The sequence below is a fragment of the Physeter macrocephalus genome, chromosome 10 (genome assembly GCF_002837175.3).
Source record: "Physeter macrocephalus isolate SW-GA chromosome 10, ASM283717v5, whole genome shotgun sequence".
NCBI classification, from domain to species: Eukaryota; Metazoa; Chordata; class Mammalia; order Artiodactyla; family Physeteridae; genus Physeter; species Physeter macrocephalus.
Window position 1 is genome coordinate 60,392,917 of NC_041223.1, and position 24,322 is coordinate 60,417,238.

General features: G+C 44.1%; 2 protein-coding genes across 9 annotated transcripts in view; both read left to right on the plus strand.

Annotated features, from left to right (window-relative positions):
* Nucleotides 1-24,322, plus strand: part of COQ3 (coenzyme Q3, methyltransferase) — a 163,534-nt gene that overhangs the window by 54,699 nt on the left and 84,513 nt on the right. The window lies entirely within an intron of this gene.
* Nucleotides 1-24,322, plus strand: part of FAXC (failed axon connections homolog, metaxin like GST domain containing) — an 80,935-nt gene that overhangs the window by 21,068 nt on the left and 35,545 nt on the right. For all 8 annotated transcript variants that reach the window (XM_007101132.4, XM_028494625.2, XM_028494624.2 and 5 more), the window contains 2 exons: nucleotides 5,192-5,388; nucleotides 14,569-14,792. In XM_007101132.4, the coding sequence (XP_007101194.1) occupies nucleotides 5,192-5,388; nucleotides 14,569-14,792 (421 nt within the window). The remainder of the gene's footprint in view (nucleotides 1-5,191; nucleotides 5,389-14,568; nucleotides 14,793-24,322) is intronic.

Sequence of the window (24,322 nt, forward strand, 5' to 3'; positions counted from 1 at the left end):
CCTGAGGTGACCCAGCACTGGAGCCTACCTGGGCTCTTTAGTGGGGCTAATGGCAGACTCTGGGAGGGCTCACGCCAAGGAGTACTTCCCAGCACTTCTGCTGCCTGTGTTCTTGTCCTCACGGTGAGCCACAGACACCCCCCACCTCTACAGGAGACCCTCCAACACCAGCAGGTAGGTAATCAAATCCCACTAGCCTTCAAAGTCTGATTCTCTAGGAATTCCTCCCCCTGTTGCTGGATCCCCAGGTTGAGAAGCCTGACGTGGGGCTCAGAACCTTCACTCCAGTGGGTGGACTTCTGTGGTATAAGTGTTCTCCAGTCTGTGAGTCACCCACCCAGCAGTTATGGGATTTGATTTTACTGTGATTACATCCCTCCTACCGTCTCATCAAGGCTTCTCCTTTGTCTTTGGATGTGGGGTATCGTTTTTGGTGAGTTCCAGTGTCTTCCTGTCGATGATTGTCCAGCAGCTAGTTGTGATTCTGGTGTTCTCGCAAGAGGGAGTGAGAGCATGTCCTTCTACTCCACCATCTTGGTTCCAATCTTGCAATCCTCCCTTTCTTGAGCAAGGGTTAAATTAGCCTTTTACATGTTAAGATTGAACAATCGTGATTTATTTAACATTTTGAATATAGAAGCTAAAAATAGGTATTGTGAGGTTGCGAGGTTAGGAAACAGAAGCTGGTCTTTCCTCTAACTTCTGATGTTCTATTTATTTGCTGTTTTTGTCTGTACACCACCTCCACCATCTTTTTGTTTCGGAATTTTTCTACGCTACAGACAAGTTAAAAGAATAATACAATGAACATCCATATGCTCTTCACCTAGATTCGCCAATTGTTAGCATGTTGCCTTCTTTCCTTTATTTCTCTTTTTATATACCTTTATGAACAATTTTTTTGATGCAACATTTGAACATAAGCTGTAAGAATCATGACACTTCGCCCCTCAATTCTTCAGCATGCATCTCCAAAAAAGAAGGACATTCTTCTACAAAACTACCTGTAAAGGGAAGTACTCAGATTTTTCCTTCTTGCGTAGGGAAAACCAGTTCCTCCCTACTGCGTGTTTCTCCCCATGAGTATCCTTTACTACTCACATGAAACACTTCATTTCTGACACTTACGGTCAGATGTGTGGAGGCTTTTCCCCGCACCAAGTGATTCACTGACACCAGCTGGACATCCTACAATTTAATTCAATTCTGACACTACCCAGAGATAGTGTCACATCCCACAGTTTTTTTTTTTTTTTTACATCCCACAGTTTAAGGACTCAGTCCCACAAGACTGCCCCCCACCGCCGACCCCCAGATGCCAGTTGCAAAGCGAGATTGTCGCCTGTGCTTCTGACCAACCGACTGTAGATCAGAGGTTCTAATGACCCCTCCTTAGGTCTGATTAATTTGCTAGAGCAGCTCACAGAACTCAGGGAAACAATTACTTAACATTTACCAGTTTATTAGAGGATATGATAAAAGATACAGATGAACAGCCAGATGAAGAGTGAGGTTTGGGAGGGTCCTGAGTGTAGGAGCTTCTGTCCCCGGGGAGTTGAGGGTGTCACCCTCCCAGTGTGAAGGTGTTCACCAACCTGGAAGCTCTCCAAACCCGATACTTTGGGGATTTTGTGGAGGCTTCCTCATGTAGAGACGATCAGTTAATAACTCCATGTCCAAGCCCTCTCTGCCCTCTGGAGGGCGGGGGAGGGGTTTGATACCACTAAGCTTCTAGTTGGGACCTGGTCTTTCTGGTGAGCAGCTCATCCAGGAGCCTCCTCAGAGTCACCTGCTTAGAACAAAAGGTGCTCCTAGTGTTCCTGTTACTTAGGAGTGTATAAGGGCTTTAGGGGCTCTGTGCTGGGAACCAGGGGCAGAGACTGATGCCTGTATTTCTTATTCACAATAGTGGTTGCATGCATTTTTTTCAAAGTGTTATAATCCACAAAAGTTGCTCAAATTATCTCGAATTTAGCCAGTGGGAGACCTTTCAAGATGGTTCCAGAGGTGCAGTGAATGGAATGGATATAAATTTAGCTGAAAAGTTGGGGGCCCTGTGGCCAGTGTAGCATGTCGGTTTCCCAAGACTCTGGGATTTTCTTTTAAGTCCTCAAGTTCTCCATTTTGAAATGGTGATGGTGATGTCAATACTTCTGATGAAGGCACTCTGTCAAACACTTGGTGTGCATTTTCTCATTTAATTCAAGCAACTGTTATTATCCTCATTATATAGATGAGCCCAGGGGGGATTAAGGGAGACCAGGGAGGTCCAAGGTCACAGAGTGACTAAATGAGGGAGCCAGATTTTTAAACCCAAAGCCTGTTGCTTTCACTGCTGTGCTAATAATGTAATGTAAGTGTAGATGCATTCAACTCATCTAGGACAGACTTGCAGGGAGAAGCATCAGCTTGGAAAAGAGGTAAAGAGGATTTACCTCTTCATCTTTCTTCTCCAGATTACTTTCAGAAACTACTCTTGGTGGGCCAGTCAGACTCCAATTGCTTAGATAAAAATAGACTAGGAGTTCTTTAGTATATTTAAGGAAGTTAAGGAAAATTAAGTATTATTTAAAAATTATATCTATTTATTTAAAAAGTAATATAACCACATTCAGAAAAATTGAAATTCATGGAAAAAGATCACCTGCCTCTCACACATAGTTTTGACAATCACTTTGGACATTTTTGTGTTTCTTTTTAAAAATATTTTTTGAATTCATCTAATTTTTAGATATACTCATAGTATCTCTAAAATGTTGTCTCCTGCTTTTTTTATCCAGTAAGCAAAAAAAAAAATTTTGATGATGAAAACCTACTAGAACTTTCATTCCCATAAGAGTTCATCACTGATTTTTATTGCCCCAATTAAAAAAAAATGGTCTAGATAAAAATGTACCAAGGCCTCAGGGAAGGAATGGACTAGAGGGAAGGGCAGATGTATAAACAGTAATTCTGAAAGGGGAGGGCAATATACACTGCACAGTGGAAGCATGGAGGAAAGGCAGATAATGGTTGTGCCTTGAGGAAATGGTTCACCAACAAGGTGAAATTCAAACTGAACTCTTTAGGATGGATAGGACTTGCAGAGTATGTGCAAAGGGATTCCTGTACAAGGTACAGGAGTGTACAAAGTCAGAGAGATGGCAGGACTTTGACTTGGTTAGGGGTGAGTAGTTGGAATTCAGGAAATGAGAGGCACTGGCGGCAGGGAGGCTGGGCAGGTGGGTGGCGACTAGATGGTATGGGCCTAGACCGCTTTGTGAAGGGGATTACACTAGACCCATTAAAGCCGTTGGGTAATTTTGAGCAGCAGAGGTCCTGCATCTCATTTGCACTACAGACAGTTCCCTCTGAGGTCAGTGTGCAGGATAGCATCCATCTGTGAATGACAAGTCTAGAAGGGGATGTGGAAGGAGGACATGGGTGGTATCAAGAGTGATCTGAAGCAGATACTATGTTATATGGTAAATTCACATCTTTAGTGTACAAATTATAAAAATGTCAGATGTACTAGCAACTTTTAAAACTTGACATTTCTCAACATCAGGAGTAATGTCTAGGGCTGCCATGTATAGCTGTGCAGGTTGTTCACTGCACAACAGTGCCTGGCCAAAGAGTGGGGGCAAAATCTGGACCCACCTCTTGCCAAGCTGTGAATCCTGGCATGGACTGTATCCACCCAGAGTAGGCTCCATTTTCCAAACTGCACAAAAACAATACGGCTAGCAGCAGCCCCAATAACTCCCTTTTCCAGGCTTAGGCCTAGAATGAATTTCTTTAGAATAATCAATGAGATAAGAAATCAAGACACCAAGAGTCAGAGAACAGTTAAAGTCCCCACTGTTCTCTACCAAATTCATTGTGTGTATCAATAGTTCATTCCTTTTTATTGCTGAGTAGTATTCCATGGTAAGGTTATACCAGAATTTGTTTATTCATTTACCTCTTGATGAGCATTTGATTTTTTTTTTTCCTGTTTTTGACAATTGCAAATAAAGCTTCTATGAACATTTGTGTACAAGTCTTTGCATGGACATATGCTTTCTTTTCTCTTGGGTAAATACCTAGGAGTGAAATGGCTGGATTGAGTGGCAGGTGTGTACTTCACTTTTTAAGAAACTGTCACATGGATTCAAAGTGGTTGTGCCGTTTTACTTTCCCACCAGCAATATTTGAGAGTTCAGTTTCCTCCACAGGAACCAACACTTGCTATTAGCCCACAGTATCTGAACTATCGACTTCTATGAAGTATGAGGAAGAGTTTGTAATAATCTGATTAATTTAGTCTGTGTAGACCACCCAAAAATGGATTCAGATTTAAAAATCAACTTTGGGTTCTATACAGTCCAAATTTACTGAGAAAAGGGATTGAGTAAATGCAATCATTACCACAGAATCCCCTCCATCAGTGTGGTTAAGATCTTTTAATATAGTGAGAAGATGTTACTCTGTCATTCTCAGTGTCTATGAAGTGTGTGACTCCACCTCCACCTCCCCACCCAACTGCATTCTGGGATCAGAATCCCCTCTGAGACACTGTAAGCTTCTAGTGTGGGTGTGAATCAAAGGGAGCTTGTCAAAAACACAGATTTCTGGGCATTTTTCCCTGGATTCTGACCCAGTGATCTGGGTGGGGGCCCAGGAATCTGCATTTTCACAGGCACTGGAGTTAAGTCTGTTGGACACACTTGTTACACCTAACATAATTTCTGGGACCACTTGTTTGCAGTGTAGTGGTATTAAGCATTTTCAAGTGTAAGCTACTGGGTTTCAAGTGAGGTTTTTGATCAGTAGCCTGGTCAGTACAAGCCTCCTCATGGTTTATTTTTACTTTTTGCATTTTTGGGTTGTTCATATATTATAACTAGACTGACTCCTACTGAAATGATTAGGATCATTTCAACACTTCCCTTCCTCCCTGCTCTTTTTTTTTTTTTTTTTTTTTTTTTTTTAAACAGTAAGCCAGAACCCATGATAAAATCTATGGGAGTAAAGTAATATTTTCATGTGAGACAAATCTTTTTTTTTTAAGAGTAACTACTTATTCCTTTAAGAGTTTATATGCTGAGTTCATTCACTTGAATAGTGCAGTCACTATCAAATATGCCGTTGGAATATTTGTTTCTGTTAATCATACAGTGAAGTTTAAATAAAACATTGCTTTTCTCTTTTTAAAATTTACTTTGCTTAGAACTATTTTGGTGGAAAGCTCTCTGCTCAAGGGAAAATGCCTTGGATTGAATATAATCATGAAAAAGTTTCTGGGACAGAATTCATAATTGACTTTCTGGAAGAGAAACTTGGAGTGAATTTAAACAAAAACCTTGGTCCTCATGAAAGAGCCATCTCCAGGGCAGTGACTAAGATGGTGGAGGAGCATTTCTATTGGTGAGTCCCCGCGGGCACCTGGGTGGGTGTCCAGGGCCTGTCCCTATCATTTGGAGTAAGCTAAGTTGTTTCACTTTTCAGACACTCCCCCCCACTGCCTTTTCCAAACTGTTCTACATTCTGACTGACTTAGGGGTAAAAGTTACGACTGTTAAGTTTCTAGGTATCTAGAGCAGGGTTGACATTTTCTGTGGAGGCCCAGCTAGTGCATATTTTAGGCTTTTCGAGCCATATGTGTCTGTGGCAACTACTTAACTCTGCAGTTTTAGTGCAAAAGCAGCCACAGATTGTACACACATGAATAAGTGTGACTGTGTTTCAATAAAACAACAAAAGCACTGAAATTTGAATTTCATTTAATACGAAATACTGTTCTTTTGATTTTTTTTTCCTCAACCATTTACAAATATGAAAACTTCTTAGCCCATGGGCTATATAGTTGGCTGACTCCTGATCTAAGTCACTGAGGTGAGGGAGATATTTCAGTAGACTGGGCTTTTTACCAGTACAAACTGCTGAATTAAAGTGATAGTACATCAGATACCCAGAGGAGGGAACAGAAGACTAAGGCAGGACAGAAGTCTCAGGTGACATAAATTAAGCAAGCTTTGGCAGAGTATTGTCAGTTTTCCTTGGATGACAAGAGCTTCTCTATGATCCAGAAGTAAAGCATACTACTATTTTCTGAGCAACTTTGCCCTGATTGGCTGACTGCTAGCCTGTACTTTGCTCTGATTGGCTGACTCCTATCCTGTACCTTGCCTTGATTGGCTGACTCCTAGCCTGTATTCCCTGAGTCCGAAGCATAACACACGCTGTGTGGATGAGGTAGGTACCCCTGTGCTGCACCTGGCGTGCTGGCTGTGACATCGCCTGAGTTAAGCAGACTTGGTTCTTCTTGCTTTACAAGCTCATTGATATGTGGGTTTCTTCTCTTTCTTTCATCCGTCTTCTGGAGTTTTAGCAACTTTCTATACACTCCAATAGATAAGAGACGTTTTCTCCCTGATTTCTGCACTTTATCTTGTTCCAAAGGTTTAATAAAGAATTGCTGAGCCCACTTTTTTTGGCATTAATTGTTACTCCTGGGTTATTGCTCACCGAGTAGCTTTTACCTCTTCCACCAAGAGATTCACTCACTGTGGGGTTGATTGTAGAAGGTTTTTTTGCCATCATATTCCTATTTCATCCATTCAGCTCTCTTTCTAAATAGAAAACTTGTCTCTTGGATTTTGTGACCGTCTTGTTTTTCTTTTTCTTTTTCCACTTTCAGTTCTTGCTCACTTTATTCCAGGGCTGACCTGAAGCACCACTTTCTTCCCCTTCTCACTGCAGAGTGTGGGAGGAAGGAGGGAACCAGACAGAGAGTGGAATCAGGGGTGCAGATCAGCCTGGGAGTGATCACAGACTCCGTGTGCCCAGAATGAACTCGGGTCTGTCCCTTATAATACCTGTGGTGAACTGCTGGCCCTCCCCTCTCAAAGAGTGCAGAGGTTGCAGTGTGGACCAAAATGCATGAGTGCAGGTGACATGCTTAGTCTCAGGGAAAAGGCTTTGAGGGACAGAGTCGTCTCACCTGCTTGCCAGGTTCCAGTCCCCGCTTTGCAGCGATCAGGGAAATGAAGAACGAGCACAGGCACCCAAACCCTCGGTGTCTTCCCTTTCTGAGGCCCCCGTCAAAGTGCTACATCGTTTAATGGATGGGCCCAGTAATGTGGAGAGCTAGCACTTTGTCAGCTGCCTGAAAAGCCGAAAACCTTATATTTAAGTTGGTATTTTTCTACACTCTTTGTTTTCTGTAGTAGTTCATAAAATTTATATTCAAGTTACAAAGACTTTGATCCAGCTAGATTCCCAAGTACCACCCATCACTGCTTCTTGCTCTGGGTATTAGTGACGTTTTATGTATGTTTACTGTCTGGTAGAAGTTCATCTCCTGCTCTTCCCTTTCCTTCTTTTCCTAATGAGATGGTCCCTGCTAACGAGATGGGGTGTGGTGGGGAGGGGTGGGAGGGAGAGTTGGGAGGTGGTACCCTGGTGGGGAAGAATCTTAATTTTACAGACTACAAACCCCCAAGTGCTTGGGAAGTTGCTTAGGTCATTTGTAGATTCTTCTCTTTCTTTAATTAAAAAAGTACTTTTTTAGGGTTAACTACTGTCTCTATTTGTGTCTCAAGGGTTAATTTGAGGAACAGATAGTGAAGGTGGGAGGTCAGGTCTTGACTGAGATATAAATATCCAGTGAACTTTCAAAAAAAAAAAAAATCCGGGGCTTCCCTGGTGGCGCAGTGGTTGCGCGTCCGCCTGCCGATGCAGGGGAACCGAGTTCGCGCCCCGGTCTGGGAGGATCCCACGTGCCGCGGAGCGGCTGGGCCCGTGAGCCATGGCCGCTGGGCCTACGCATCCGGAGCCTGTGCTCCGCAACGGGAGAGGCCGCAGCAGAGGGAGGCCCGCATACCACACACACACACAAAAAAATCCGAATTCCTCCAATTTCTTTTAGTCTCTAGTAGCGGAAGGAGAAACAAACTTTCTCTGTTTCATAAACTTTCCAAACCTTTAGCCAACTTCTTGCTTTGGGGAGATCCTGAACCGGCTTTCCTGAGAGCTCTAAATCCCAGGGGAGAAAAGACACACCCTCCCCTCCCAGTCCCACACTGCCCGTGCAACCCATGGTAAGAAAATGTGTACCTGTGGAAACCGGGGGCCAGCATAGGGATCTGACCACAATATGTAGGAAAATATTACAAGTATGAGCTTTCCATGAGAGCTTGTTAAATTCTGACCATCAGCGTGCTCTGAGGTTGTGTTTGTACTTACAGAAGTAGAAGGGGTGGAATCAATTGTTTGACTCAGTTGATTCAATTATCTGGAGTTTTCAGATATGTTTATTTTGGTCTGAAACTTTAAAAATACTCCACTTCACATATGATTTTCTGAAAAGCAAAGACATTGGAAGGCTGTCATTATATAACATCACATAATTCTGAAGCTCTGAGTTAGGTCTGTTCAAATAAGCACACTCAGCTATAAAGTGGTTTTTCCTGAACTTGAAATCCATACACTTGCATTATACAGCTATTATTGAAGATGAGGAAGATGGGTTTCATTCCCTTTGTTCCACTGGATGCTCATGTTAGATCTAATGCAGGGAAGCCGATGTAAAGCGAGGTCTGATTACTGGAGCGAAATTGAGTTTTGGTAACAGAAGCTATAGCTGCTTCTGTGTGACATACTGCCCCCTTGTGGACACTACTGAGTGTGTTGAGCGTCTTCCAACCCCATAGGGACGTGTGCAGGGCACCGTTGTCAAACTATCTATAGCCATAACAGTTTTACCCATAAAAATATAGGGGTTAGAATAGAGGATGCAAATTCATTTTTAGGTTGGCCATAATTTTTAAATTTTGATTTTGGCTTTTGGTGAATGGGAGAGATGGGATGCTTTAATAAAATGACTTACCCAAGATCTCCTTCTCTAAAAGCCAGGAGACACTCTCTCCCTGATTACAGCTCTGTTGATGTGGTCCCTTCTCCTTTCTCTTGTTGTCCCCCTCCACCCTTACTTTTAGATGTAGTGAGGCTCCCTGTTTGGAGAGGCTAATCTAATGCCTGTGAAACGTGGTGAAATAACAGAAGCATATCATATGCTCTCGCACCCTTGAGCATTTAGAGTACAAGTGAAAGATGGCAAGATGTAGCATGACCCAGAAAAAGGCCTTCTCACGGTTGGGAAGGCCATATGCTAAGACTCATTCGTCAAACAGTAGTTTGCCATGGTTTGCAGTTTCTCACATGTGTACTAACAGTCATTTCTGCTATGGGCCAGGCCTCATGTTAGGTTATAATGAGGGATATCGTCATTAAAACATCAGAGGTCTGCTTTTCTTTCCTGCCTTCCTAATCTGCTTTAAAAATGTTTGAGCAGGGTTTACTCTTCTGTTCTAAGATAATCAATATTGAAAAAAGAAAAAACCTCTTTGACCTCATTTTGTAGGAGAGACCAGATACATCAGTTGCGATAACGAAAATGAGTATCAACTTCCTGAGAGAGGCTCTCAGAATGAGAAATTATTTTAGTTGCTCCGCCTGGTCTAGTTTCCAAATTGGCCTTCCCTGTCCTCTCCAGTTAATAATTCATGATTCCTTGTGCAGTGGGCCTGTTCCCAGTGGAGAGTGAAGAGGCAGATCCGAGGAGAAAATGGTGGCAGCCCCTTCTTCTTCATTCTCCATAGGCATCTCTCTTTCCATTTCTCTGTGTAAATATTGTCAGCCCTTAGAAACACTACTTAGCAGAGGCTGGCTCAGAAGTGAAGGCTTTTCATTCAATCGATAATTCATTCTTTCAGCAAACTTAGTGAATGGATGACTACCAGTAGCTGGCACTGTGCTGGATGGGGGGGGGGGAAGCAAGGTGACAAGATGCTGTCCCTGTCCTCAGATGGCCCACAGGGGAGGGAGGCACCCAGCTTGTATAGTGGCCAGCACCGGGGGAGCGTTTGAAGAACTGAGGCCAGGCACCCAGCACCTGCTGGAGCGAGGAGGGGAGAGCTTCCTGAGGAGATGGTGCCACAGCAGAATCTAGGGCCAATCAGGGTGGCAGGCGAAGGGGCCAGGTGGGAGGGGAAAGTGAGGATGTCCAGGCGGAGGGGGCAGCAATCTGCCAAAGTCTAGAGGCAAGAAAGGGGTGTCTGTGGGGGGCACGTGGAATTCTGTGTGGTGGGTGCACGGGCGGTGATGCAAGTGTTGGGGTCAGGCTGTGGGGAGGGATGGGAGGCTGGCGTGCCGAGCTGAGCAGCTATGGGGAGTTAATGAATGACTCTGAGAGGCAGCGAGGTACCATTCGATTTGTGTTTTAGGAGGCTTTTTGTGGCTGCCTCCGGGGAAATGGATTTCTGGAGGGCCTTGAGGGGCTGTCAGGAGCCCTGCAAGGAGGCCGCTGTCCTCAGGGTTGAGCAGTGATGCAGCCTGCACTGCGGTGTTAACTGAGTTGGAGAAAAGGGCAAAGCCACAGGGTGACTGGCTGTCAGGAGTGAGGCGTGGGGAGCAGTGAACAGGAACTCCTGGGATTCTTTCTGGTTTGGGGGAAGAGTGGCAGAATTGAAGGGAAGGAAGAGGATGAATCCAACTTTGGAAATGTTGGTTTGAGCCCCTGAGGCTCCGTCACATGGATCCGTGGACCTCAGGGCAGGGGTCTCATGGGAAGTGCTCACTTTGAAATCATGAGTGTGAAAATTAGATCACCCCACGAGTGACGTGTAAGAAGGTGGAAGGAATAAAGAGAAAAATCTTGGCAACATGGAAGAGGTGAGAGGAAAAGCAGCAGAGACGTAAGCTAAGGGAGAATTCTAAGAGGATGATAGTGTTGGCTGCTGCAGGGAGTTCAAGAAAGATAGAGGTGGAAAGAAAATGTATTTGAACTTTGCAATAAGAAGGGATTGTTGACTTGGACGAGAGTGGTTTCGGTGGAGTGGTGGGGGGGGGAGACCCCTCCCTCTCCAACTTCCGGTGGAGAGTTTTCAGGAAGCTTGGGTGTGGGAGGACATGGGTTAGTGGTTGTTATGATACGGCAGCATGCATGAGTGACGTCTTTGACCTGTAGGAATTGACTTGACATTGTCGTTTATACACACTTTATGGGGCTTGACCCTGGAAGAGCCTGCCTGGCCCTCATTTGCTTCTCTTCCCTGATACTGGTCTGTAATTTGGGGCACAGGGAGGGAAAGAGAGGAAAGAAATAGAGAGCAGGGTGGGAAAGAAATAGAGAGCAGGGTGGGAAAGAGAAGGGAAGAAGGCCAGACAGTTTCTGAGGTTACTTTTAGCTGCAAAATTCTGAATCAACCCAGTGTTCCTTCTGTGCCCTGCGTGCGACCTGCTAACGCAGGTGGAGAACCTTACACCATTGCATCGGGGCCGGGAGGTGTTTCTCTTCCCTGCTCAGCTGTGTGGCCCAGACAGAAGCTGCCTCTTCCCTCCCCACCTGCTCCTCTAACCCGTTAGTCTTCTCAGACTCTCTTCCCAGTGCTGCATCCTCGTCTTCTGCCTGCGCCCTCATTTCCTGCTCTCAGAGGAGACCAAGTTCATCAGGCGGGAACCTGGAACCTCTCTGCAGCCCCTCACATCTCCATCTCACACAGAGCGGTGTCCCTACTTCTCTCCAAGCTGGCCCTTCCAGCCTGGCCTTCTAGTCTTCTCACTTACCCTTGAACTAGGTTTCTCCCAAACCACTCCTTACCCTAGAAACTTTCTTAGGCGACCTCAGCTCCTCTCACAGCCTTGAAACTGCCACCGCCATGCCCCGGCCCATAAATTCTTTATCTTGAGTCTAAACCTATCTTGTGAATTCGCAACCTTCGGGACATCCTCCCTTGGAGGTTCCATGGAACCTTCAAATGCAACAGGTTAATTCATCTTTCGTCACCTAAATCTGTCCCACCTCGTGTATGCTGGTACTGGTTACCATCCACTCCAACCATCAGCCTGGGAGATGACTTCCTCTGTGGTTTCTGCACTTCCAGTCCTTTCCTCACCTTGCCACACATCTGATTATGTTTCTCGTCTGCTTAAAACCTTTTGGTGGTTAAACTTTGCTTTCTGAATAAATCTTAGCATCCTTTGCATCAGACCCCTCCTGACCCAATCCTTGCCCACCCTTCTAGCTTCAACTCTTACAAGCTCCCTCAGGCATCCCAGACCCCACCCGCCCGTCCTGAAGTTCTGCTTCATGCCTGGGGAACTTTTGCTCATTCTTCAAGATCAGTTGTGCTTGTGATAAAGCCCATGCAATTTGTCTGCAGAGAGTGTCTTCTTTTTCACATCAACGTGTCCGTTTAGAGCCACCATATTCCTCATTTTTATGCTTTAGATGCTTCCTGGATGCTATTACTACCTGGTCATACTTAACTTAGGATAATTTAGTTTTATTCTCAGATCACTGCCTTCCAAAATAATCAAGGATGGTATAGGCCTTTTATTGTGAATTTAGATCTAGTACAGTTAGAATCAAAGTGATGATTATTCTAAAGAAATGTGAAAATTGACACCCTCATGACTGCAGGTATAAAAAGAAGAGCAAACAGAAGAGCGTTTTGTTTGCATGTTTATAAAGAATCTATTAGAATGAATGAAATCTTTTATATCAAAAGTGTTATGACTCTCTACATATTAATTAGTCACCATTGCAGTGTACTTTTTCCCCTTTTCAGTCAAAATTTCTTTCCTCCTCAATACTTTATTTTGAGATCCTTACAAAAAGAGGTACACAAATATTTCTAACAAGATTTGTAAGCATCTTTTAAAAAGCTAATAAAGAAGAGTTGTGGTTGTAGTACAGAGTATGTTGAAATTGGTTGTGGGACTTTTCAGTAAAAATCAGGAAGGCTTAAAAAAATGAGAGAAATCTTTTTTTTTTTTTCCCTTATTTTCATACTCAGGAAAGAGCACTGAAAAGAATAGAACTATATAAAATGATCAAAATTTCAGGGCCTTACTTTCCGCTTTTGTTTCTTTTTCTTGAGGTGGAAAGTAAAAGAAATGGAAAGTAGCTACGGTTGGCTATCAACCCTTGCGTTCTCTGTGTAAAAAATATTTTCATTCCTCTGATGTTTTCCAAGTGACCATTACTGCTGTATCAGCCAACAGTGGGAGTAGGGATAATTCCAGTACAGCTTTCATTGCTCACTGTGAGGAAAAGCTAAAACATCTTCTGCCTGTATGCCTACAGCTACATTTTTCTTAGCCTTCAGTAGGAAAACCTTTTAATTTCTATCTGCCAACACTATGAACCATAAAAACGTTCCTACGATTGCCCAGGTTCAGAGAACAAACTCAGCAAAGGCCTGGGTATTGCAACCAGCATAGCACATGAGCAGTGAATAGCTGCTTAGCTGTCCACCCATACTACGCAGGAGACCCTGGACAGGTCGGTGTTTGCCATGAGCGACCCCCCAGATGGGAAGACTGATCCAACCAAGTTCCTTTGGTGTGTTCATACTCGCTGTAGGGTCCTGGAGAACGAACCGAAGCAGAGAGCTGCCCTTCTGGAGAATGAATCATTTATGTACTATTTATAATTTATATGGTTTATAGTAAACATAGACAGCTATACCTATTCCCTGATCCTGTCAAAAAGGCAAAAAGATTTCTTTTTAAAAAATCCTTTCATATCAGGAAATATAAAATGCATACACAAAGTGTACAAGACAAAAAGGTGCAGCTTAATTAATTAACACAGAGCATAAAAAAGAATAATGCCATTTGCAATAACATGGATGGACCTAGAGATTATCACACCAAGTGAACTAAGCCAGACAGAGAAAGACAAGTATCCTATGATATCGCTTAGGTGTGAAATCTAAAAAAAATGATACAAATGAACTTATTTACAAAACAGAAATAGACTCACAGACATAGAAAACAAACTTATGATTATCAAAGGGGAGGAGGGGTAAATTAGGAGTTTGGGATTGAAATACACCCACTACTATATATAAAATAGATAACCAACAAGGACCTACTGTAGAGCACAGGGAACTAAATTCAATATCTTGTAATAACCTATAATGGAAGAGAATGTAAAAAAAGAATATATGTATATAAGTATATATATATATATATATATATATATTTATAAAACTGAATCACTTTGCTGTACACCTGAAACTAACACAACATTGTAAATCAACTATATTTCAATAAAAATAAAAAAAAAAAAACCCCACAGAGCGCAGACCTTTGTAACCATTACTTTGATCAAGAAAGAATGAAGCCAGCACCCCAGTCCTTGCCGTCTCCTTCCTGATGCCCCCCACCTCGCCATGTAGGTACTCACTGTCTTGTCTAAAAGCCTTTTAAAGTGGGTTTCTACTTGTTTTCTGTGGGGCTGCCTGAGAGAAAGCAGAAGCATGGCCTTGGGGGCTGGGGGATCTGCGGCAGCTGCAGTTTGCTGGGATGGTAGCATGGCAAGCTGTCTGCATTTGTCACTGTTTCTCCCTCAGGCCCTAAGTCCAGGCATGGACTAGAGTCTGTTGTAATATCTGCCGTGCAGACTGCTCTTTGGAAAAGCTGCAATGATTCAGTCCTCCAGAGTGTGCTAAATTCCCAACCCCTCACTGGATATTGACTCTGTGGACCTGCTATGTACCTAACGCACAGTAGTAACTTGTTTCCACGCAATTGCAGGACCTTAGCTTATTGCCAGTGGGTGGACAATCTCAATGAGACCCGGAAGATGCTCTCTCTTAGTGGTGGCGGTCCCTTCAGTAACCTGCTGAGGTGGGTCGTGTGCCACATAACGAAAGGAATCGTGAAACGCGAGATGCACGGCCACGGCATTGGCCGCTTCTCAGAGGAAGAGATTTACATGCTGATGGAGAAGGACATGCGGTCTTTAGCAGGGCTTCTGGGTAATGTACCATGTCTTCTATTCTATATTTTCTAACCTTACTTTTTGCATGATTAGTAAAGAAAGCACTGTTAGTTTACTGACTTAAAGTTTTATTTCTGTTCGTTTCTTTGCTTCCACATGTAGGTTGCAGTCGCACCATTTAACCAAGTCCCCTAATTTTCAGGAGCACATGTCTCTCTTTTTAATCACTAGAGCATGACTGTTTCTAGTGTGGCATGGCCTCGTGTAAAGAGAACGTGGAACATGGTGTAGCATTACTAACTGGCTGTAAGTGATGCTGGCGTTTCTGAATGTGTTGTGAGCCAAGGGGGATTTTGAGCAAGGAAGCTCTTCTATTTATAAACAGGTCAGGGTAAAAGGCTGTTTATAAACACATCTGCTCAGAAGATTCGGCTGGGTACTGTCAACATCAAGCTAAGAGAGATGCTGACCCAGCCCGAGTACACGTGCAGCATTTGACATTTTCTCACCTCTTTCATTTCCCTTTGTAATCCGAGTCCTCCTCTTATTACCATGTTTTAACTCTTCTGATTTTGTATTTACTGCACCCAGTGGGTTTAGCTGTGTTGGGAAGCCTCTCAAAGAGAAGCACAGAGAGGCATCTGTTCGTGGGTGGGCGAGGATGCTGAGCCGAGTGACACGCCCTTGCTCACCTGGTCGGCTGGAGGTGGCTGGGCTGATGTGACTTTGTACTGGACGGAGTTTGCGTCCCAGCTCTGACAGATCACAGGCAGATCATTTGAATTCAGGAGCTTCAGTGTGTGGAATGATGGCCTCTCCTGGGAACAACTAACGTATACGGAGCCAAGGTCATAGGACCTAGTCCTTCGGGGCTGCCTATTTTGTCTGGGGACAGTGGGTTTTCACTGACCCTCTCTCAGTACCCTCATATCTATTCTGGAGCACACTAGGTACTTCACCTACTCCAGGAAGTGGGGTTTGGGATTTGTTTTGTTGAAACCTACCTGGTGCCGAGGAACTGGGGGCTGTGCTGGGTGTAACCAGCCCTGTGCAGGGTGACCCACTCTGATGGGCTCCTTCGTGCTCTTGGCTCCACTTCCTGGACCTGGAGTCCTCCCCCGAACCTGGCCTGCAGGGGGAGAGCCCAACAGGGCATCCAGCTCTTGGCCAGCTTTGTCATGTGGGGGGTTTGACGTCCCTGGGCTCCTGCTCTACATAGACACTCAGGAGCCCTGCCTGGCTTGGAGGTTGATGCTGTCTGGACCTCCTGGTGCTTTGCCTCCCTGGGCCCAAGTGGGCCTGCCTGATGTAGGTATGAATGGAATTTGCCTCGACTTTGCCTCGTTCCTTTGGAAACTTAGTATTGGACTCTCAGCCTCACACAGAGCAGGTGCACAGAGGGCCGTTTCCTCCTAGCAGTGGCTCTATCTGCTCCTGGCTTCCTTCCCAGCTCACGCTGTTGGGAGCCCCAGAAAGCCAGGAGTGGAGACCCTGAAGTGATGACAGCTCATCTCTAACAACAGTGTTCGTTCCTTAACTAGAGCCGGGTGATCGTCTCCCTTCTAGAGCATTTTTGGTTGGGAGAACCTGGGGGCAGGGTGATAGCAATAATAACGATAATGCCAGTGTCTCTCTGGTATTTAATGACTCAGAAAAATGCTTCCACCCCAGTGATGGTGAGATGGGAGACAAATGAACCACTGATAGATAGCTAGGCTATCAGTGGCAAGTATTCACAACAGCATCCCAAGTCCAGGTGATTTTCTAGGATGAGAAACTGAGTGGGTTACTTGCAAAGCTGGATTTTACTAGAGTTATATCCTGTATGGGGGCCCAGGGAGCAGTCTAGCTTTGAACTCTATCACAGGAGAAACACTTTTTCTGCATTTGGGGAGGGAGAGGCTCTGGGGCTGAATATCATAGTTTTTCTTAGTAAATGAGGCAGAAAGCAGCTATTTCTCCCTTCACCCAGGGTTATAGCTTACTTTTGATGTCCAGCTGCCTAAGAGACTCAAAATGCAAAATGACTTTTTATTTAATTATTTCAAGATTTGGGGAAATTGTCCAGGGATGTATTTGACTCATTAGGATAAATTAGTTATTGCTGTTTCAGTTCAACTGACTTCAGTGATTTGACACCTTCTATGTGCCAGGAGCTGGGAGATTTTTTTTTGTGTGTGTGGTACGTGGGCCTCTCACTGTTGTGGCCTCTCCCGTTGTGGAGCACAGGCTCCGGACGCGCAGGCTCAGCGGCCATGGCTCACGGGCCCAGCCGCTCCGCGGCACGTGGGATCTTCCCGGATCGGGGCACGAACCCGTGTCCCCTGCATCGACAGGCGGATTCTCAACCACTGCGCCACCAGGGAAGCCCGAGCTGGGAGATTGATTACAAAGATGAGTTAGAACTTGTTCCCGCTCTCAGGTGGCTATAGTCGAGTGGGAAGGATGAACCTATAATCCAGGAGCAGGCAAATTACAGCCCATAGCTGGTGGCCTATTGTTGTTGTTGTTTTGTTTTTTTAAATGGCAAGCCCGAGCTGGGAGATTGATTACAAAGATGAGTTAGAACTTGTTCCCGCTCTCAGGTGGCTATAGTCGAGTGGGAAGGATGAACCTATAATCCAGGAGCAGGCAAATTACAGCCCATAGCTGGTGGCCTATTGTTGTTGTTGTTGTTTTGTTTTTTTAAATGGCCTGTGAGCTAAGAATCATTTTTACATTATTAAAATGTAAGGAAAAAATCCAACAGAGATCAAATGTGGCCTGAAAAGCCTACAGTTTTTACCATCTGACCCTCCACTGAAGAAGTGGTTACCACGCACAAGTGCACGAGTTGGGCTGCGCTAGGGCCCGTGATAGAGGTCCGTGCTCCCAGGAGCAAAGAGGCAGGAGAACCGTGCAGGGCTGTAGGAGAGGTGGCAGCTGTGTTGGCTCAAGAAAGTAAACCGTTGTCCCCATGCAGCAAATAAGGAAGGGTCTCCCAGGCAAATCACGAGAAAAGGAGTCCTGGGTGAGGGGCATTTTGGGATCATGGTTGAAGTGAAGATCAGAAGGTAGTTGGGACCATATTATAAAGGGTAATAATTATCACGCTCAGAGATGTATACTTTATCATACAGGAAACACGGAGGTGGGAGAGCCTGACATCATAGTCGGACAACATGAAAAAATGATATCTTCCATGTCGGAAAGGAGGAGTCAGAATTATTATTTACTGAAATTAAGAGACTAAGTAGCAAAAATAATGGAGAATCAACTAAAGTTATAACAGCTAACGGGAGTGTCCAGTAAGTCTGCAAAGGTTACAAGCATGCAGACATCTACAGTTTTCTTGAGTATCCCAAATAAGCAATTAGAAAATATAATTTAAAAAATCCATTCACAATAGCAATAAAAATTTAAAATATTAGAAATAGAATTTGTCAGAAATATGTAGTGTCTAGAGAAATAAAAATAAACACTCCTAATAAGAGAGAGAAGGATTTTTAGAAAATGGAGGGTGTACCTTGATTGATTGATTGATTGATTGATTGACTCATTCGAGAGTGATGACCCGAGAGCCAGAGGCAAACCCCAGCTTCCTCACTAACTAGCTCTGAGACCCTGGGCACATTTCTTAACTTCTCTAGGCCTCAGTTTCCTTATGTTTGAAATGGGGGCAGTCACCACGAGAAGAAAAAGTAATACATCTAAAGTGCTCAGAACGGTGCCTGGCACGTTGGAAGCAATCCAACAACAAGCAAATTAAAGTACAAGGAGAGGAAATTCAGGAAGGAGAGGTTCAAGGTGCTGTGAGAGCTGTTAAGGGGGGCACCTAGTGGTCAGTGCTAGTCGCTGTTTAGTTCTGCGTGGTCCCCTGACCCCTCTTTTGTTTAAAAAAATAATAAATTTATTTATTTATTTATTTATGTCTGAGTTGGGTCTTTGTTGCTGCGTGTGGGCTTTCTCTAGTTGTGGTGAGCGCAGGCTACTCTTCGTTGCGGTGTGCAGGCTTCTCATTGCAGTGGCTTCTCTTGATTTGGAGCACGGACTCTAGGTGCACGGGCTTCAGTAGTTGTGGCACGTGCGCTCAGTAGTTGTGGCTCGCGGGCTCTAGAGCGCAGGCTCAGTAGTTGTGGTGCACGGGCTTAGTTTCTCTGCAGTATGTGGGATCTTCTTGGACCAGGCTCGAACCCGTGTCCCCTGCATTGGCAGGCAGATTCTTAACCACTGCACCACCAGGGAAGCCCGACCCCTCTGTTTAAAGCAGAGATACCCTCCATGTAGTAAGTGCTTGATTGTCACCTCAGGCAAGAAGGGCACACATTGTCTATTTCCATCCTCCTCCCCAAAGGGTAAGAGTCTGAAGAGCATGAAAGATGTAAAAATTAAAAACAAATGGTTAGGTTTTGGGAAGCAGTGTGGGTGGAGGCAGGCAGCCTCGTGGCCGCACAGGAGGGAGTTCTAGTCAGATCCCTGGGCTCAGACCTTGGGCTCCACCACTTGCCAGCTGTGCAACTTCACATGAATAACTTAAGTTTTTTTCACCTGTAAAATGGGGGTCGGAACCTAGAGAGTGTGAGGACTAAAGGTGCTAATTTATGCAATACACTTACTATGTATGGTGTCTGGCACATAATAAATGCCAAATAAGTATTAGCTATGACCATTATCACTTTTACAGATTTTGTATGGTAATACAAGTTCACTAGGAGCATTATTTTCTGGGGAAAAAAATGTTTGTGAAGAAAACCTTTTTTCTGATTTTTAAATTTATTAGTTAATTATAGAAATTTGAGGGACTTCCCTGGTGGTGCAGTGGTTAAGAATCCGCCTGCCAATGCAGGGGACACAGGTTCGAGCCCTGGTCCAGGAAGATCCCACATGCCGCAGAGCAACTAAGTCCGTGCGCGGCAACTACTGAGCCTGTGCTCTAGAGCCCGTGAGCCACAACTACTGAAGCCCACGTGCTGCAACTACTGAAGCCCGCATGCCTAGAGCCCGTGCTCCACAAGAGAAGCCACACACCGCCGTGAGAAGCCCACACACCGCAATGAAGAGTAGCCAACGTTCACGGCAACTAGAGGAAGCCCGCGCGGAGCAACGAAGACCCAACGCAGCCAAAAATAAATAAATGAATAAATAAATAAATAAATAATAAATTTATAACAAAAAAATTTTTAAAAATAAAAATATCAGAAAAATATTTTTTAAAAAAGAAATTTGCTAAGGTTCAGAAAAGCATAGAGAAGGAAGATTAAGTCCTTAATCTTATAATGTATTGCTAACCACAGTTACCATTTTGGTGTGTATCTTTCCAATATTTTTATGCATAATTTTGAATCTTATATATGATTACCTGTATTATATATGTACGTGTATTTGTGTACACACACATATATAATTTTCCAACCTGTCTTTTCCCTGTTTAATATATTGCACATATTTTCCTCTATTATTAAGTATTCTATACCATGCAATTCTGTGTGACGGGTATCACATTTGATGCCATAAAAGCTGACTAAGATTCAACAGTAAAACTCTGTTTTGCGCTCTGCCTCGCTCATATTTCCATCCTATTATTAATCCTGAGTCTACAGGTATGCACATGAAGTGGAAGGAAAATAAGACAGAATGAACGTAAGAAATATGTAGCTGTATCCCTCATTAGCACAGAGATCCCCAGCTGTGGCCATTAGAGGTGAGATTAAAGTAAGAATAGAGGATGGAATCTGGTATAAAGTAACAGCACCCATTTGGCTGATGAGGAAACCGAGGCACAGGAAGGTTGAGTGACTTGTCCACAGCTGCACCAGTCGTAAAAAGTGGAGGCAGGAATCAAATCCAGGCTGTCTGACTCTAGTCCCCTGCTATTTTCTGGTCCAACAGCTACCCCTCCCTCCTGGTCTGAAGCCTTTTGTTGAGTCATGAAAATGGCTTGGGGAGTCTTTATTTTTCAGAATCCTTGTTGCCATTGGGTTGGCACATGTCAAAGAGCCAAATCTATTGGTTATTTTAATAAACACCAATGTGTGATCTTGGCTATTTAATAAAGAGGCAAGGGATGCAAAGTAGTGCTTCCTTTCAAAGGCAGCAAAGTGAGTCACTTGCCACATGTGCTTCATGTCACCCTTTTCAGCATGTATAGTTACAATGTGGTATAATTTTTCAGAATGACTGTATTTTGCTACTGAACTGAAAAATAAAATCATTTGAAATTTATTTATTTGTTTATTTTTCAGGTTGTAAATAATTTCCTTTTTTAAATGCATAGATATTCAACTGATCACTTAGTTCTTTAGTTAAATAATATATAGAGGATTAAAACTGGCTTTGTGATTAGTAATAGAAAATCTCTAGCCCATTTTTAATCAGACATGCCTTTGGGGTGCCATCCCTCCAGACTGAAAAACCTTGCTATGGAGCAGAAGTGGTGATGCGGTATATTAATTTTGTATCCTGCAACTTTACCAAATTCACTGGTGAACTCTAGTAGTTTTCTGGTGGCACCTTTAGGATTTTCCATGTATAGTGTCACGTCATCTGCAGACAGTGACAGTTTTACTTCTTCCTTTCCAATTTGGATTTCTTTTATTTCTTTTTCTTCTCTGATTGCTGTGGCTAGGACTTCCAATACTTTGTTGAATAAAAGTGGTAAGAGTGGTTATCCTTGCCTTGTTCCTGATCTTAGGGGAAATGCTTTCAGCTTTTCGCTGTTGAGTATGATGTTAGCAGCGGGTTTGTCACATATGGACTTTATTATAAGAGAGCTGGTCTCAGAGAGCTGGGACTCCAGAGCAGGAAGCCGGGCTCGGTAAGAAATAGATTGGGGGTCTTGTAGCTGCAGCACGGGAGCTGCTCTCTTTGGGGAGTGTGGCTTAGGTTGTTGCCAAACTTTTTCTGCATTTTTTAAAAAAAATTATTTATTTACTTTTGGCTGTGTTGGGTCTTCGTTGCTGCACGCAGGCTTTCTCTAGTTGCGGCGAGCGGGGGCTACTCTTCATTGCGTTGCATGTGCTTCTCATTGCAGTGGCTTCTCCTGTTGCAGAGCACGGGCTCTAGGCACGTGGGCTTCAGTAGTTGTGGCATGTGGGCTCAGTAGTTGCGGCACACGGGCTTAGTTGCTCCACGGTATGTAGGATCTTCCTGGACCAGGGCTTGAACCCGTGTCCCCTGCGTTGGCAGGGATTCTTAACCACTGTGCCACCAGGGAAGTCCTTTCTCTGCAGTTTTATGCTCCATGTCTTGTGGTTCTCAAGCTTTTCCTAGTCACAACGTAAGATTGCAATATGATGCTTTTGGAAAGCAGCTTTTGTCAGGTGGACCGGAACTAAGGGTTATTAAGGAAAGTTGAGGTGGCATCTCCTTGTGTGTGGGCGTTGGGGGTGGCTTGAGGCTGGATCTGAATTTCTTCTCTTGTCTCTAACTCACCCTCGGGTTCAGGCTGGGGAAACAGGCTGCAGGATGGGGGTGTTGGTGGTATTGATAGTTCAGACTGTTACAAAGGGGTCTTAAAGAAGCTGTCCATTTACCTGATTGTGATGAAGCAGCACAGAGGACTGAACTCTAATGCTTGTTTGCTTTTGACTGGACTTTTATAGACCCTGCATGGTGACACAGCACTTATGTCATGGGAAAAGCAAATGAATAATTGGCAGCTAGAGTTGGTTTGGGAGACATAATCTTATGGGGGAGAATAATAAAGGTACAGTTTCAGTTATGAGGCTCAGCTGGGCACTGTTGGTGGGCAATAAATAACTGCTGGATGACTGAATGTCAGGACACGTTTAGCAGGTAGCCAGTGTGGCAGTCCAGGATCTGTGGATCTGAGAGTACTTTCTGAGCAAAAAATTGAAATTTGTGAATGCTTTTAAGAGATAGGATCAGAAATAGTGCTGGGCTCTCTAGGTGGAAACTGCAATTTCCTATCAAAGAATGTTCTTTTTAGCCATGGCTAGAGACCTTGGGAGGGAGAGTATACTTGTAATAGTTCGCATGCAGACTGAAAGATAAGGCCTTTGACTTAGGACTGTATGAGTCTGACTGTATGGGCACACAAGCATCCAGCTCTTTGAGAGGGGCTGTGAGCAAGCTGGGGACAGCCCTGGCTACTAGAGCTGCCGCCTGAGGGAGATCTTGTAATATTTATAACAGCAACACTTGGGAGAAGTGCCACCCTGGAGAAGTACCAGGTGCAATGAGGGCATTTTTTGCAGGGGAAACTGACATGGTCAAGGCTACTTTGAGGGGATGACATTTAAGCTGGGCTCTGAAGATAAACGGGGGTTAGGCAGGCATGTGTGTGTGGGGAAGAGGAATCGGATGCGGCAGGGAAGAGATGAGCATGGAACACGGAAGGAACTTTGCCCTTGAAGGCTCTGAGTGGACAGCAGCTGGGAGCCTTCAAGGAATGAAAAGATGGCCAGTGTGTCTGGAAACTGTGTGAGAGCCGAGGTGTGGCCTGAGGTGGAGGTAGGCAGTGGCTAGATCATACAGGCCTTCCACCTCACGTAAAGAACGCAGGCTTTGTTCGAAGAGCAGTGAAAGCCATAGGAGGTTGAAAGTAGGGAAGAGGCGGGACCTTATTTACGCGTAATGTGCTGGAGGGGCCGAGGGTGGATTCGGGGCCCAGTGAGGAGGCTGGTGCGGTCCAGGAAAGGTAAGATGGCGTCTGGACTACAACCATGGCCACGGAGTTGGGCATAAAATTTAGTGATTTTTAAGTGTGTGTGGGGGCGTGGGAGGTGGTGATGGAGAGGGCAGGGGTGAGGAATAACCAAGTTCTCAACACGAAAATTGAGTAATAAGCAAAGTAGCCATTCCCAGAGCTGGGGATCACTGGAGAGAAGGGGAGGCTCACGAATTTCGGTTGTGGATATGCCGAGTTTGAGATCCTGGGAGACAGGTACATGAGTGGAGAGGAAGTATATGAAAAAGGCAGCCTTTTGAATCAGTGGAGAAAAGATAAATTAATTCAGTAAAATGGTGTTGGGACAGCTGGCTAACCATCTGGAACAAAATAAGTACAATCCAGACTTTGTCATATACCTGAATAAATTCCAAATGGATTAAGCACTTCAGTGTAAAAAATAAAACCGTAAAGATGCCAGGATAAAATACGGGAAACATTTATATAATGTTAACTTGGGAATATTTTTCTAATAATGGCACCAAAGGGAGAAACTATAAAAAGAAAGGTTGAATTGGTGGATTACGTGAGAAAAAGAAAACAAAAATCGCCATAAATAAAGTTAAAATTGAAATGGTAAGTTGGATAATGTTTGTGACATGTGACAAAACAGTATTACTGAACTTGTGAAGAACTTCTGCAAGTCAGTAAGAAAAGTGAGTGCCTGAAAGGGAAAATTGGGCAAAAGACATAAAAAGGTAATTTGCAAAAATAATACAAATAATAAACACATGAAAAGTGTTCAACTTCTTTAGTAATCAAAGCAGTGCAAGTTAAAAAATCAGGCACCACTCTGTCAATCAAACTGGCAAAGTTTTTTTTTTTTTTTTTTTTAATAGTGTGAAGTAGCTGCAGGGGTGTGGAAGAGGCACTAACCTCTGTTGGTAGGAATAAAAACG